Genomic DNA, 15230 nt, shown 5'->3' on the forward strand with positions numbered 1-15230 from the left:
GACAAGAGGGAAGCACACTGTTGGAACACATAGAATGTCTCTTACAAAAGGTCACTTCTCCAAGGTTGGGAAACATAAACAACTTACCAGATACATAAAAATACAAACAGAAACTTAGGCAAAATGAAGTGACAGAGGGACATGTTCCAAATAAAGGAACAAGATAAAACCCCAGCAGAAGAACTAAGTGAAGTGGAGATGGGCAATCAACCCAAGAAAGAGTTTAGGATAGTGATCATGAAGGTGATCAAAGAACTCAGGAAAAGAATGGATGCATAGAGTGAGAAGTTAGAAGTTTTTGACAAAGAGCTGGAAAACACAAAGAACAACAAAGAGAGATGAAGAATACAATAACTGAAATAAAAAATACACTAGAAGGAATCAACTATAGACTAAATGATACAGAGGAATGGACCAGTGAGCTGGAAGACAGAGTAGTGGAACTCACTGATGTTGAACAAAAAAGAAAAAAAAAGTGAGGACAGTTTAAGAGAACTTTGGGACAACATCAAGAGTATGAAGAGTCACCTTGTAGGGGTTCCAGAAGGACAAGAGAGAGAGGGGCTGAGAACATAATTGAAGACATAATAGCTGAAAACTTCCCTAACATGGGAAAGTAAGCAGACATCCAAATCCAGGAAATGCAGAGTCCCATACAAGAGTAAACCAAAGAGGAATGCACCAAGACACATTGTAATTAGAATGGAAAAAATGGAGATAAAGAGAGACTATTAAAAGTAGCAAGGGAAAAGTGGAGTTCCCATCGTGGATCAGTGGAAATGAATCTGACTAGCATCCATGAGGATGCAGGTTTGATTCCTGGCCTCACTCAGTGGGTTAAGGATCTGGCATTGCTGTGAACTGTGGTGTAGTTCACAGACATGGCTCAGATCTGGCATTGCTGTGGCTGTGGCATAGGCCAGCAGCTACACCTCTGATTTGACACCTAGTCTGGGAACATCCATATGCTGCAGGTGCAACCCTAAAAAGACAAGAAAGAAAGAAAGAGAGAGAGAGAATAAAAGCAACAAATTACATAGAAGGGAAATCCCATAAGGCTGTCAGCTAACTTTCGAGCAGAAACTTCACAGGCCAGAAGGAAGTGATATACTTAAAGCTATTAAAGTGAAAAACATACAACCAAGACAAAGCACTTGTTTAAAATTGATGGAGAGATCAAAATCTATACAGACAAGCAAAAGCTAAAAGAATTCAGCACCACCAAACATGTCTTACAAGAAATGTTTAAGGGACTTATGTAAGTTAAAAATAAAAGTCCACAGCTAGAAACATGAAAATTACAAAAAGAAAAAGCTCATTGATGAAGGTAAATATATAGCAAAGGTATAAAATCAACCACATGCAAAATTAGTAGGGAGGTTAAAAGATGAAAGAAATTAAACCATCTATATCCACAATAAACAGTTGAGGATTACACAAAATAATTAGATATAAAATATGATGTCAAAAACAGTAATTGTGAGGGGAGGAGAGTACAAATGCAGAGTTGTTAAAATACATTTGAAATTAATAGATCAGTAACTTAAAACAATCAATTATATATATTGTTTGCTATATTTAAACCTCATGGAAACCACAAACAAAAAAAATCTATAATAGATACATATACAAAAAAGAGAAAGGAAACCAAACATGACACTTAAGATAGTCATCAAACCACAAGGGAGGAGAACAAGGGAAGAACACGAAAGTACCATAAAAACAACCAGAAACAATTAAGAAAATGGGAAAATAAGTATATATCCATCAATATTTACTTTCAGTGTAAAAGGACTCAATGCTCCAATCAATAGATATTGAATGCTGAATGGATACAAAAAAGAGACCCACATATATATTGCCTATAAGAGACTCACTTCCAATCTAAAGACACACACATACTTGAAATTTAGGGTATAGGAAAAGTTACTCCATGTAAATGGAAACAAAAAGAAAGCAGGGTAGGAATAGTTATGTCAGACAAAAAGACTTTGAAGCAAAAACTATTACAAGAGAGAAAGAAGGAAATTATATAATGATAACGGGGTCAATCCAATCATTTATAATGATTACAAATATGTATTTATATGCACCTAACACAGGAGCACATAAGTGCTTAAAGCAAATATTAAAAGGCATAAAGGGAGAAACTGACAATGATACAATAAATAGGAGGGGACTTTAATACCCCACTTACATCAATAAAGAGTAAACACTAACCTTAAGTGACATGTTAGACAAAATGGAATACATTATATATACACACATACATATGAATATATAAACATATGTGTGTATGTGTGTGTGTGTATGATATTCCATCCAAAAGCAGCAGGATACACATATTTTAGAGTGTGCATGGAATATTCTCCAGGATAGATCACATGCTAGGCCACAAAGCATGCTTCAGTAAGTGTAAGAAAATTAAAATCATATCAGGAGTCATTTCTGACCACAAAGCTATGAAACTAGAAATCAACTACCAAAAAAATAAAAACCTTTATGTCTTTTGTTTTAAAGTCTATTTTGTCTGATATGAGTGTTGCGACTCCTGCTTTTCTGTCATGTCTATTGGCGTGAAATATTTTTCCCCACCCTTTCACTTTCAATCTATATGTATCCTTTGTCCTAAGGTGAGTTTCTTGTAGGCAGCATATTGAAGGTTTTTGTCTTTTTATCCACTCAGCTGCTCTGTGTATTTTGATTGGGGCGTTGTAAAAATGGCCATACTACCCAAAGCAATCTACAGATTCAATGCAATCCCTATCAAATTACACAGGACATTTTTCACAGAACTAGAACAAACCATCCGAAACTTTATATGGAAACACAAAAGACCCAGAATCGCCAAAGCAATCCTGAGAAACAAAAACCAAGCAGGAGGCATAACTCTCCCAGACTTCAAGAAATACTACAAAGCCACAGTCATCAAAACAGTGTGGTACTGGTACCAAAACAGACAGACAGACCAATGGAACCGAATAGAGAACCCAGAAATAAACCCTGACACCTATGGTCAATTAATCTTTGACAAGGGAGGCAAGAACATAAAATGGGAAAAAGAAAGTCTATTCAGCAAGCATTGCTGGGAAACCTGGACAGCTGCATGCAAAGCAATGAAACTAGAACACACCCTCATACCATGTACCAAAATAAACTCAAAATGGCTGAAAGACTTAAATATACGACAGGACACCATCAAACTCCTAGAAGAAAACATAGGCAAAACACTCTCTGACATCAACATCATGAATATTTTCTCAGGTCAGTCTCCCAAAGCAATAGAAATTAGAGCAAAAATAAACCCATGGGACCTCATTAAACTGAAAAGCTTTTGAACAGCAAAGGAAACCCAAAAGAAAACAAAAAGATAACTTTCAGAATGGGAGAAAATAGTTTCAAATGATGCAACCGACAAGGGCTTAATCTCTAGAATATATAAACAGCTTATACAACCCAACAGCAAAAAAGCCAATCAATCAATGGAAAAATGGGCAAAAGACCTGAATAGACATTTCTCCAAAGAAGATATACAGATGGCCAACAAACACATGAAAAAATGCTCAACATCGTTGATTATAAGAGAAATGCAAATCAAAACTACCATGAGATACCACCTCACACCAGTCAGAATGGCCATCATTCATAAATCCACAAATAACAAGTGCTGGAGGGGCTGTGGAGAAAAGGGAACCCTCCTGCACTGTTGGTGGGAATGTCAACTGGTACAGCCACTATGGAGAACAGTTTGGAGATACCTTAGAAATCTATACATAGAACTTCCATATGACCCCACAATCCCACTCTTGGGCATCTATCTGGACAAAACTCTACTTAAAAGAGACACATGCACCCGCATGTTCATTGCAGCACTATTCACAATAGCCAGGACATGGAAACAACCCAAATGTCCATCCACAGAGGATTGGATTCGGAAGAGGTGGTATATATACACAATGGAATACGACTCAGTCATAAAAAAGAAGGATATAATGCCATTTGCAGCAACATGGATGGAACTAGAGGATCTCATCCTGAGTGAAATGAGCCAGAAAGACAAAGACAAACACCATATGATATCACTTATAACTGGAATCTAATATCCAGCACAAATGAACATCTCCTCAGAAAAGAAAATCATGGACTTGGAGAAAAGACTTGTGGCTGCCTGATGGGAGAGGGAGGGAGTGGGAGGGATTGGGAGCTTGGGCTTATCAGACACAACTTAGAATAGATTTACAAGGAGATCCTGCTGAGTAGCATTGAGAACTATGTCTAGATACTCATGTTGCAACAGAACAAAGGGTGAGGGAAAAAAATGTAATTGTAATGTATACATGTAAGGATAACTTGATCCCCTTGCTGTACAGTGGGAAAATAAAAAAAAAAATAAAATGTTAATTCACAAAAAAACCTGGAAAAACAGAAACAGGTGGCAGCTAAACAATGTGCTACTAAACAATCAATCAATCACTAAAAATATAAAAGAGGAAATCAAAAAATACCTGGAGACAAATGAAAATGAAAACACAACAATCCAAAATCTAAGGGACACAGCAAAAGCAGTTCTAAAAAGGAAGTTTATAATGATACAAGATTACCTCTTGAAACAAGAAAAATCCTGAAGTTCCCATCATGGCTCAGGGGAAATGAATCCGACTAATATCCATGAGAATGCACTTTCCATCCTGGGCCTTGCTCAGTGGGTTAAAGATCCAGCATTGCCATGAGATGTGGTGTAGGTCACAGATGCAGTTCAGATCTGGTATTGCTGTGGCTGGTGGCTGCGGCTCTGATTTGACCCCTAGCCTGGGATCCTCCATATACCATGAGTGTGGCCCTAAAAAGCAAAAAAGAAAGAAAAATCTCAAATAAAGAACCTAACCTTACAAGTAAAGGAAGTAAGAAAAGAATAAACAGCCCTAAAGTTAGTAGAACAAAATTCATAAAGATCAGCCAAAATAAAGGAAATAGAGACTAAAATGCAATAGAAACAATTGATGAAACTAAGGGTTAGTTCTTTCAAAAGATAAACAAAAATTGATAACCCTTAGCCAGACTCATCAGGAAAAAAAGAGACAAGACAAAAACATACAGAATCAAAAATGAAAAAGGAGAAATTACAACTGACACCACAAAATGCAAGGGATCATAACAGATTTTGCCAATTTATATGCCAATAAAATGGACAACATAGAAGAAATGGACAAACTCATAGAAATTTACCATCTCCCAATACTGAACTAGGAACAACTGGAAAATATGAACAGATAAATTACAACTACTAACACTGAATCTGTGATTTAAAAACTCCCAACAAACAAAAGTCTAGGACCAGATGGCTTCACAGGTGAATTCTGCCAAACATTTAAAGAAGAGTTAACACTTATCTCAAACTCTTCCCAAAAACTGTAGAGTAAGAAACACTTCTGAATTCATCCTATAAGGCCAGATTCACCCTGATACTACAACCAGACAAAGATATCACAAAAAAAGAAAATTGTGGGAGTTCCCGTCATGGTGCAGTGGTTAACGAATCTGACTAGGAACCATGAGGTTGCGGGTTTGGTCCCTGCCCTTGCTCAGTGGGTTGACAATCCAGCATTGCCGTGAGCTGTGGTGTAGGTCACAGACGCGGCTCGGATCCCGCATTGCTGTGGCTCTGGCGTAGGCCGGAGGCTACAACTCCAATTCGACCCCGAGCCTGGGAACCTCCACATGCCGTGGGAGCGGCCCAAGAAATAGCAAAAAGACAAAAAAAAAAAAAAAAAAAAAAAAAAAAAAAAAAAAAAAAAAAAAAAGAAAGAAAGAAAAGAAAATCGTAGGCCGATATCATTAATGAACATAGACACAAAAATCCTCAACAAAATACTAGTAAATTGAATCCAACAATACATTAAAAGGATCATATACCATGATCAAGTGATATTTATCTCAAGGATGCAAGGATTTTTCAATGTCCACAAATCAATAAATGTGGTATATCACAGTAACAAATTGAAGAATAAAAAAACATATGATCATCCCAATAGATGCAGAAAAAGCTTTTGACAAAATTCTACATCTATTTGTGATAAAAACTCTCCAGAAAGTGTGTATAGAGGGAATATATCTCAACATAATGAAGACCTATATAACAATCCCACAGCTAACATCATACTTAACAGTGGTGAAAAGCTGAAAGCATTTTCTCTATGAACAGACAATATAGACAATAAAGCTCACTCTCCCCAATTTTATTCAATATAGTATTGGAAATCCTGGCCACAGCAATTAGACAAGAAAAAGAAATAGAAGAACTCAAAATTGGAAAGGAAGATTTATAGTACCATGTCACTGTTTGCAAATACATAGAAAACTTAAGATGCCACCAAAAAACTACTAGAGCTCATCAATGAATTTGGTAAAGTTATAGGACACAAAGTTAATATACATAAATCTGTTGCATTTCTATCCACTAACAATGAACTATTGGCAAAAAAATTAAGGAAACAATCCCATTTATAACCACATCAAAAAGAATCAAATATCTAGGAGTAAACCTACTTAATGAAGTAAATGAATTATACTCAGAAAATGATACTGATGAAAGGCAGCACAGATGGAAAGATGTACCTTTTTCATGGACTGGAAGGCTTAATATTGTTAAAATGAGCATACTACCCAAGTCAATCTATAGATTCAATGCAATCTCTATCAAAACACTAATGGCATTTTTCCAGGACTAGAATAAATAATTCTAAAATTTGTATGGAAATGCAAAAGAACTTGATTAGCCAAAACAAACTTGAGATAGAAGAACGGAGCTGGAGGTATCACACTCTCTATCTTTAGATCTTAGTACAAAGCAGCTGTAATCAAAACAATATGGTATTGGCACTAAAATAGACACTTAGAGCAATGGAATAGAAGAGCCCAGAAATAAATCCACACACGTATGGTCAATTAATCTATAAAAAGAGGCAAGAATATACAATGGAGAAAAGACAGTCTCTTCAATAAATGGTGCTGGGATAGTTGGACAGCTACATGTAGAAGAATTAAATTAGAACATTTTTTTTCACACCATATAAAAATAAATGCAAAATGGTTTAAAGACCTAAATTTAAGACCTAAAACCATAAAACTCCTAGAAGAAAATATAGGCAGAACACTCTTTGCCATTTGTTGTAGCAATATTTTTGGATCTACCTCCTCAGGAAAAGAAATAAAAGCAAAATGAATAGGAACCAGTTAAACTAAAATGCTTTTGCACAACAAAGGAAACTGTCAACAAAATAAAAAGACAACCTAAGAAATGAGAGAAAATATTTGCAAATGGTATGAAAGATAAAGTGCTAATATTCAAAATATATAAACAGCTCATACAACTCAGTATCAAAAAAATCCACAAACAATCCAATTTAAAAATGGGCAAAAGACCTAAATAGAATTTTTTCCACAGAAGACATACAGATAGCCAATAGGCACATGGAAAGATGCTCAATATCACTAACTATCATGGAAATGTATATCAAAATCACAACCATATCACGTCATACCTGTCAGAATCATTATCATAAAAGACCACAAACAATAAATGTTGGCAAGGATGTGGAGAAAAGGGAACCTCTTACGTTGCTGGTGAGAATGTAACTTGGTGCAGTCACTATGAAAAACAGTATGGAGGTTCTTAAAAAGACTAAAAATAGAGCTACCAAATGATCCAGCAATTCTACTCCTGAGTATGTATCAGAAGAAAACAAAAATGCTAATTCAAAAAGATAAATGCACCCCAATATTCATAGTAGCATTCTTTGTGATAGTGAAGATATAGAAGCAAGCAATAGTGAAGATATAGAAGCAACCTATAGAAGTAGTAGGAATACTACTACTGCTACTACACAATGGACTACTACTCAGCCGTAAGAAAAAATGAAAAACTGGCATCTGCAACAACATGGATGGACCTGGAGGGTATTTTGATTAGTTCAATAGGTCATATAGAAAAACACAAATACTGTATGCTGTCACTTATATGTGGAATCTAAAAAATAAAAGAAACTAGCGAACAAAAAAGAAACAGATATAGAACAAACTAGTGTTTACCAGTAGGAAGAAGGAAGGGATCATGGATAACATAGGGGGAAGGGGTTAAGAGATACAAACTGTAATGTATAAAATAAATAAGCTACAAGGATATATTGTACAGCACAGAAAATATAGACAATATTTTATAATATATATAAATATAGTATAATCTTTAAAAATTGTTAATCACTGTGTTGTACACCTGAAATATACATATGATAAATCAACTACATCTCAATAAATAAAAATTCCATCAGAATACCATTGGATTAAAAAAAACTCCAGACATTGTCAAATGTCTCTCCTGGGGGGAGAAAAATACTTCCAGTTGAGAACCACTGGTTTAAAGGGATGGTAATATTGTAATTAAGAGCACAGTTTTTTAGAATTATGTATGAATCAAGACTCTTTTGTTTATTGGCAGCATCACCTTGAGCAAATCACTTAACTTTTCTAAATTTCACTTTCCTCTTCTGTAAATGGGGACAATGAGGCCTGGTTTAGGGTTGTTGTAAAGATTAAATGAGATCATGTATATAAACCACTCAATATATAGTGGCAATAATAACGTGATAATATTATTAATCACTATTAATTAACAATGATTACAATATCCCAGGAAATAGTGAATGAGGAAAGGAGAAAGTTTCTTAAATGTAGACTCAGAACTAATTTTTAAATTGCCCATATTGTCACAAGAAATTTCAGCTCTTCCCATTTGCTAGTAGACCTCACTGTTTAAGCCTATCAAAGATAAGAGGGAGTATTAAATCTTATTAAATCTTTCTCTCAAAGACTCCATAGCCAATTCTGGAAAGGCAGGATACTGAGCTCTATACTATGCAATCTGTATAATCTATTTGGGGGTAAGGGTCTCTGAGACGTCTATCTGTGTGTAGGCACAATTAAGCTCCAACCCACCCCTTCTCTAGAAATCTACTTCTCTAAATATCAAGGAGATGAGAAGAGTCTTACCGTAGAATTACACCAGAGACACCGGAAATCTTGAAGTCTCTGGTAACTGCCACAGTTCTCATGACATACTGCACATTGAGAACTGGCAGATATGTTTCCTTCTACCCACTGATGAGGCATAGTTTTCTGAAGGGTAAAAAGAGACAAGAGGTAGAAGTTAGAGATTTGAAGAGAGGAAAGGCCAGCTGAAATAACCATACCACCCCATGGAGGACACTAGGTAACCCCAAGGAACCTTTCTACCATTCTGCCCTCCCTACTCCAATGTTAGTGACCAATGACAGATGGGAGTAGGGGAGGGCTTCCATTCCTCTAGATTTGTTGGATCATGAGCCTGGATCAAGAAGCCTACTTGGGATGTCTGGAAACAGAAGAAGTCTTCCCTCCCCTGTATGTCCTGGCTAAAGGGGAGATGGAAAAGTGTGATTATGAGAAAGCATGGCTGGTACTCACTACTTCATCTGCGGGCATGAGGAGGTCATCAGTAATGGATAAAGTATTCCATTTGCAATCTTTGCTTGCTCTTAAAGCACATAGTCTGTGAGACTTGACTTTGCACACTGTGAAAAGAGGGGAAAAAATATGGATGTGAATCTGGTGACAGTGAAGATTCTGCTTCCTTCCCTAAGCTGCTCTTAAAGTTAGTACTCTCTAATCTTTCCTTCCCCTGCCAGCTTCTAACCACTTCTGATTCTAATTCCAAAGGCTTGTTTCTGTATAATTCAGCTTTTTAAAATTCTTCCTGGTTAAATTTTCTACTATCCAACCTAAATGGAAATTGATCATAAGAATGAGGTGATTTTCATTTTCCCAACTCTGTGACTTAATTATTGTCTCATTCTCCTAGGCCCAATCCTCCCTTTTGATTCATGAGAATTCCCCCTCAAACCAGTCTCTGCTCATTTCCTTTCCTCAGTTTGTGAAGTGCCAGGGTTAACTTTACACTAGAGTTGGTGACCTAGTTTGAGTCAGTGATACTAAAGCTACATAAGCTCCTTCTTCCCTATCTTCACCCACTGAGCTTCACTTCCTAAAGAAATCAGAGAGGTACCTTCACAGATGATAACATTTCGAGAAAAGGCAGGAATGCTTCCCCGACAAACATTGCAGTGCTGGGTTCTGGAACTGTGGCTGGAGTACCAGTAGTGCATTCCAACAAGAAAAGGATTGTTTTCTGCTGCAGGTATCTAAAATAAATCAAAAAGAAGAAAGAATAGAAAGTTAAGCACAGAGGTGGATTAGGGAAGGCCAGAAAATCTGCTGCTAAAGTTGAAATGGCCAGCTATATAAGGTGTCAGAACATGTGAAGAAGAATCAAATTTGGAGCCAATGCCTAACAAATCTCCCACCTTTGTTTTTTTTTTTTTTTTTTCTCCAGTGGTTTTAGAAAGGGAAAAAATAATGGGGATGGTAAATCCCAGAATAGAAACTGAAGGCAGGATTGAGGATCTTTATACTACTTGGCTAAACCACTGCATTGGTTTAGCTTAAGAAAAATTAGTTCTGTCAGTCTTGGCCTTGGCTCTCTTTGAGAAGTCAGCAAAAGGAGGTGATGAGTAGGAAGTTCAGTGATATCCAAGTCCTCTGGCCAGGCAAAAATGGAGGAGGCAGGGCTCTCACTCTGGGCTAAGGAATGCTTGTCAGTCTTTAGATACCTCCTGGAGATACACATTACCCTTCTTAGGCTTACTGCTGCCAGATGAGAAGAGCATTGCATTGCTAGGACAACAGTTGCATTTCAGAGGCTTCTGGCCCAATCATTCTTTTCAGAATATCATGCTATGCCTACAGCAGTTTCCTGGTTAGTTCATTTAATTCATTCGAAGTTTATTAAATATTTACTGAATAACTACTATGTGATTGGAACTTTTCAAGGCACTGGGGTATAGTGAAGAACAAGACAAGGTCGCTGCCCTCATGGAATGGCATTCTGTTTTGGGTTCTCTTTCATGATATTGAATTTGACATTTACTATTACTCCGCCTGTAATTGCTGCATTGGTTTATCACAGCCTAACTCTAATGATTGTAGGGCAGGCACAACATATACCAGCAACAAGTTTGGGGCTTAAGAGGAGAAGGGGAAGGGTGGGCACCAAAACCTCCCAAATTTGTTCTGGTTGTGCATTCCACAGGACACTTGCACCTTTTCTATAATTCCTGTAAATGTCTGATCTCTTCCTTCTTTGCCTTTCTCTAGAATATAGACATGGGTGTACAAATTCAGCCTTTTATTCTTGATGTTATAATTGCTTGGGTGTGTAAAGGCATAAGAATTTAAAATGAAATATATATTCTCCCTGACACTAGATGATCATGGTCCATTAGAAAGGAGAGAGTGAGAAAATACTGTTGAGAGATGTGGAAAATTTAGTATTCAACCTTGATCAGTTTATAGGAATTAGTCATATAAAACATAGCCTGTACATGGTACTCTCTAATCCTTCCTTCCCACTATGACATGCTATTTATGTGCTAAGCTCCTATTGGATTAACCAGAAAGCTTCTGGAAGAAAAGCTATTTTGATGAGCTAAAGGCTCACCTGGGATGAGATCACTTAGTGACTGCATTATTTTTTTGCATACTGAAACCTTGGAAAAGTTCCAAGATCAGAGTAGAGTGGAAATTCCAAAGAAGTGACATAGTCTTGGCTTTGGCACACTGAGCAAACAGCACTTTTTTTACTTCTCAAGCTACTAGATTATAACTCTACAAGTACCTTCCTTCCAACCTCCTTCTCTCTTCTAATAATTGCTAAGAGCTACTCTGTGTCATTTATAAAGGCACTAGATACAGAGATGAATGATCCATAGTTCTTGCCATCAAGGAGCTCATAGTCTACTGTAGGAGACAACTTCCTAAAAGATGATTCTAGTATAGAGTGACAAGTGAGCTCTTCCACAATGTTCAAGATTCTATGGGACAAATGGAAGAAATGAAGAACTCTGCCTGGGTAGAATATTGAATTTCATGGTCCAATTACCTACAGAATGTAAAAATATATAAAATGGACATTGTTTTGGTTCAGCAGTGGAGATGTGCATCCTATTGTATAAGGAAACTTTGATGCATACAACCCTGGATGAGTATGTGTTGCCTGCTGAATTGTTTCCTTGTCAAAATATGTTCAAGTATTTGGTACCTGTGAATGTACTGTTGTGTGAAAATAGGATGTTTATATATGTTATCAATTTAAGATGTGGTTATAATGGATTAGAGTAGGCCCTAACTAATCCAGTGACTGGTGTCCTTATAAGAAAAGGGAAATTTGGACACAGACACAAGAAAGAACATCATGTGATGATAGAGGCAGAGATTGGAATGGTGTGTCTACAAAACAAGGAATGCCAACAAGTGCCTGAAATCACCAGAAGCCAAGTAGAGGCAAAAGATTCTCTTCTACAGCCTTCGTGGTCCTGCTGATACATTGATTTTGAACTTCTAGACCTCAGAACTGTGAGGGAATAAGCTTCTTAATTCGCCTAGTTTGTAGGTTTGCTATGGTAGTCATGAGAAACTAACACAGTATGTCTTTACAGTCCTTTCTAGTAGTTGACAGATTAAAAATCAACTTTGAAGATAGATGAAGAACTGTGGTATATACAAACATTGATCTCTGAAAGCTAAGGAAGGCAGTCTGACCTAAGGCTTTCAGTGATGGCTGTTGGGGTCTGTGTTTGATTTTTTTATGTTCTTTACAACACTTAGGTTAATACATTCATGCAGAGACCATTGCTCTAATAGGATTCTTTAACTATTCTAGGGCAGCTAAGGCTGTTTTCTTCACATCCTGGATCCCTTTCAGCATAATCCAGAACACAGACAGGTGCATTAATTCTTTATCTATTCATTAAAGGAGATCCTATCAGTTCAGGTGTTTTGTAAATTCTAAAGTACTATCCAAATGTGAGGATTTAATATTAAGAATTTGTGAAGTGTGTAAAATCATCAGATGAAACATCCCATAAAGCACAAAATCTTCTAAAGATACATTTCCTTAAAAGAATCTTGTTTGGAAAACTTATGGTCTCCGGAGGAGACAGTTTGGGGGGTGGGGGGATGTGCTTGGGCTGTGAGATGGAAATACTGTGAAATCAGATTGTTATGATCATTATACAACTACAGATGTGATAAATTCATTTGAAAAATAAAAAAAATTAAAAAAAGAATCTTGTTTGGGATGGTTTATGTGATGAAAGGCTGTGTTCAGATAAAACAAAATTAATGGTTTGTGTTATAGCTTGAACTCAACTTCTTTTTATATCATGGTTTTGGTTACTATAGAATGTTAGGTCCTCCCAGGTTGGCTATTGGTAGGGTGACCACATTATCCAAATCAGGACACTATGAACAGTGAAAGGGGAACTATTAGTACATAATTATGCTTGGACAATAAATGTAAGCTCTGTTCTTCTTGAGCAAAGCACTAGCCGTGGAGATGCTATGCATGAGCTAGAGAGTCTTTTAGCCAACTTGAATCTATTGGTTGATCTATACAGCCTAGTTGTCTGGCTTAGTACTACTTAGTTGCCTATCAAACTACTCCATAAAAACAAGGGGTAGAGAATAGAGGAGGGGAAAAAAGATAATAAATTAGGCAGAATTTAAGATTTCCTTCCAAAAGCATGGATTAGGAGTTAGGTGATCTAAGATCCCAATTCTGCCACAATAAATTATGCAATTGCAGGTAAGGCAACTGAACTCCTCTGAGGTTCAATTTTCTCACCTACTTAATGAAATCTTAGAATCATAAGCTTTTCAACTTAAAAGGAATGCTGAAATTCACATAGCCTACCCAGCAGAAAACTAATTTGCCTTTTTTAAAAGTAAATTTAAAAAATTGAGGTATATTTGAGAATTAAAAATGGTATGTATTTAATTTAATGATTTGATATACATATATATTGTAAAATAATCACCACATTCAAACTAATTCACATATCTATCACCTCAGAGAGTTACCACTTTTTTCCTTCTTTGTGTGTATGTGTGTGTGTTAAGCATACTTAAGATCTTCCCTCCTAGCAAATTCTAGTATAAAATAAATGATTGTTTAAAAAATGGTCAGAAGATCTGAATAGATATTTCTCCAGACAGTCAGATGGACAAAAAACACATGAAAAGATGCTCAACATCACTAATTATTACAGAAATGCAAATCAAAACTACATTGAGGTATCACCTCACACAGGTCAGAATGACCATCATCAAAAAATCTACAAACAATAAATGTTGGAGAGAGTGTGAGAAAAGGGAACCCTCCTACATTGTTGGTGGGAATGTAAGCTGGTGCAATCACTATGGATAACAATATGAAGGTTCCTTAAAAAGCTATATATAGAACTATCAGATGATCCAGCAATCCCACTCCTCGGCATCTATCTGGAAAAAACCATAATTCGAAAAGATACACGCACCCCAACGTTCATTGCAGCACTATTTACAATAGCCAAGACATGAAAGCAACCTAAGTGTTCATCAACAGAAGAATGGATAAAGAAGATGTGGTGCATGCATACAATGGAATACTGCTCGGCCATAAAAATAATGAAATAATGCCATTTGCAGCAACATGCATAGACATAGAAATTATCATACTAAGTGAAATAAGTCAAAGACATATATGAGATCACATATATGTGGAATCTGATAAAAATTATACCAAGTAACTTATTCACAAAACAGATTCAAAGATTTCCAAACCAAACTTGCATTTACCAAAATGGGAAATGTTGGGGGGAGGGATAAAGTGGGATAATTGACATATCCACACTACTGTATATGGAATGGATGAGTAACAAGAACCTACTGTATAGCACAGGGAAATCTACCCATACTCTGTGGTGACCTATATGGGAAAATAATCTGAAAAGGAATGGATATACATCTATGTATAGCTAATTCAATTTGCTATACACTTGAAACTGACACAACAATGTAAGTCAACTATACTCCAATAAAATTAACAAAACAATACAAAATGATTGTTACTTATGGTCACATTATTGTACATTAGATCTCCAGAACATATTCCTCCTGCATAACTGAAACTTTGTATCTCTTAACTAATATCTCCTCATTTCCCAATTTCCTCAGCACTTGGTAACCAGCATTCTATTCTCTGCTACTATGAGTTCAACTATTTTAGATTCCACATATAAATGAGAACATGCAGTATTGTCTTT

At 36.3% G+C, this 15230-nt stretch overlaps 1 protein-coding gene across 2 annotated transcripts in view; it reads right to left on the bottom strand.

Moving 5' to 3' along the window:
- Positions 1-15230, bottom strand: part of DGKK (diacylglycerol kinase kappa) — a 167712-nt gene that overhangs the window by 83369 nt on the left and 69113 nt on the right. For both annotated transcript variants that reach the window (XM_013990902.3, XM_085007928.1), the window contains exons 5-7: positions 10097-10232; positions 9499-9605; positions 9046-9171 (exon numbers count right to left, since the gene is read on the bottom strand). In XM_013990902.3, coding sequence (XP_013846356.2) covers positions 9046-9171; positions 9499-9605; positions 10097-10232 — 369 coding nt within the window. The remainder of the gene's footprint in view (positions 1-9045; positions 9172-9498; positions 9606-10096; positions 10233-15230) is intronic.

This window comes from Sus scrofa, chromosome X, assembly GCF_054392235.1.
Source record: "Sus scrofa isolate SSC_HxYL_T2T_F1_AM1 chromosome X, Sscrofa_HxYL_maternal_Yorkshire_Landrace_v2.0, whole genome shotgun sequence".
Classification (NCBI taxonomy): domain Eukaryota; kingdom Metazoa; phylum Chordata; class Mammalia; order Artiodactyla; family Suidae; genus Sus; species Sus scrofa.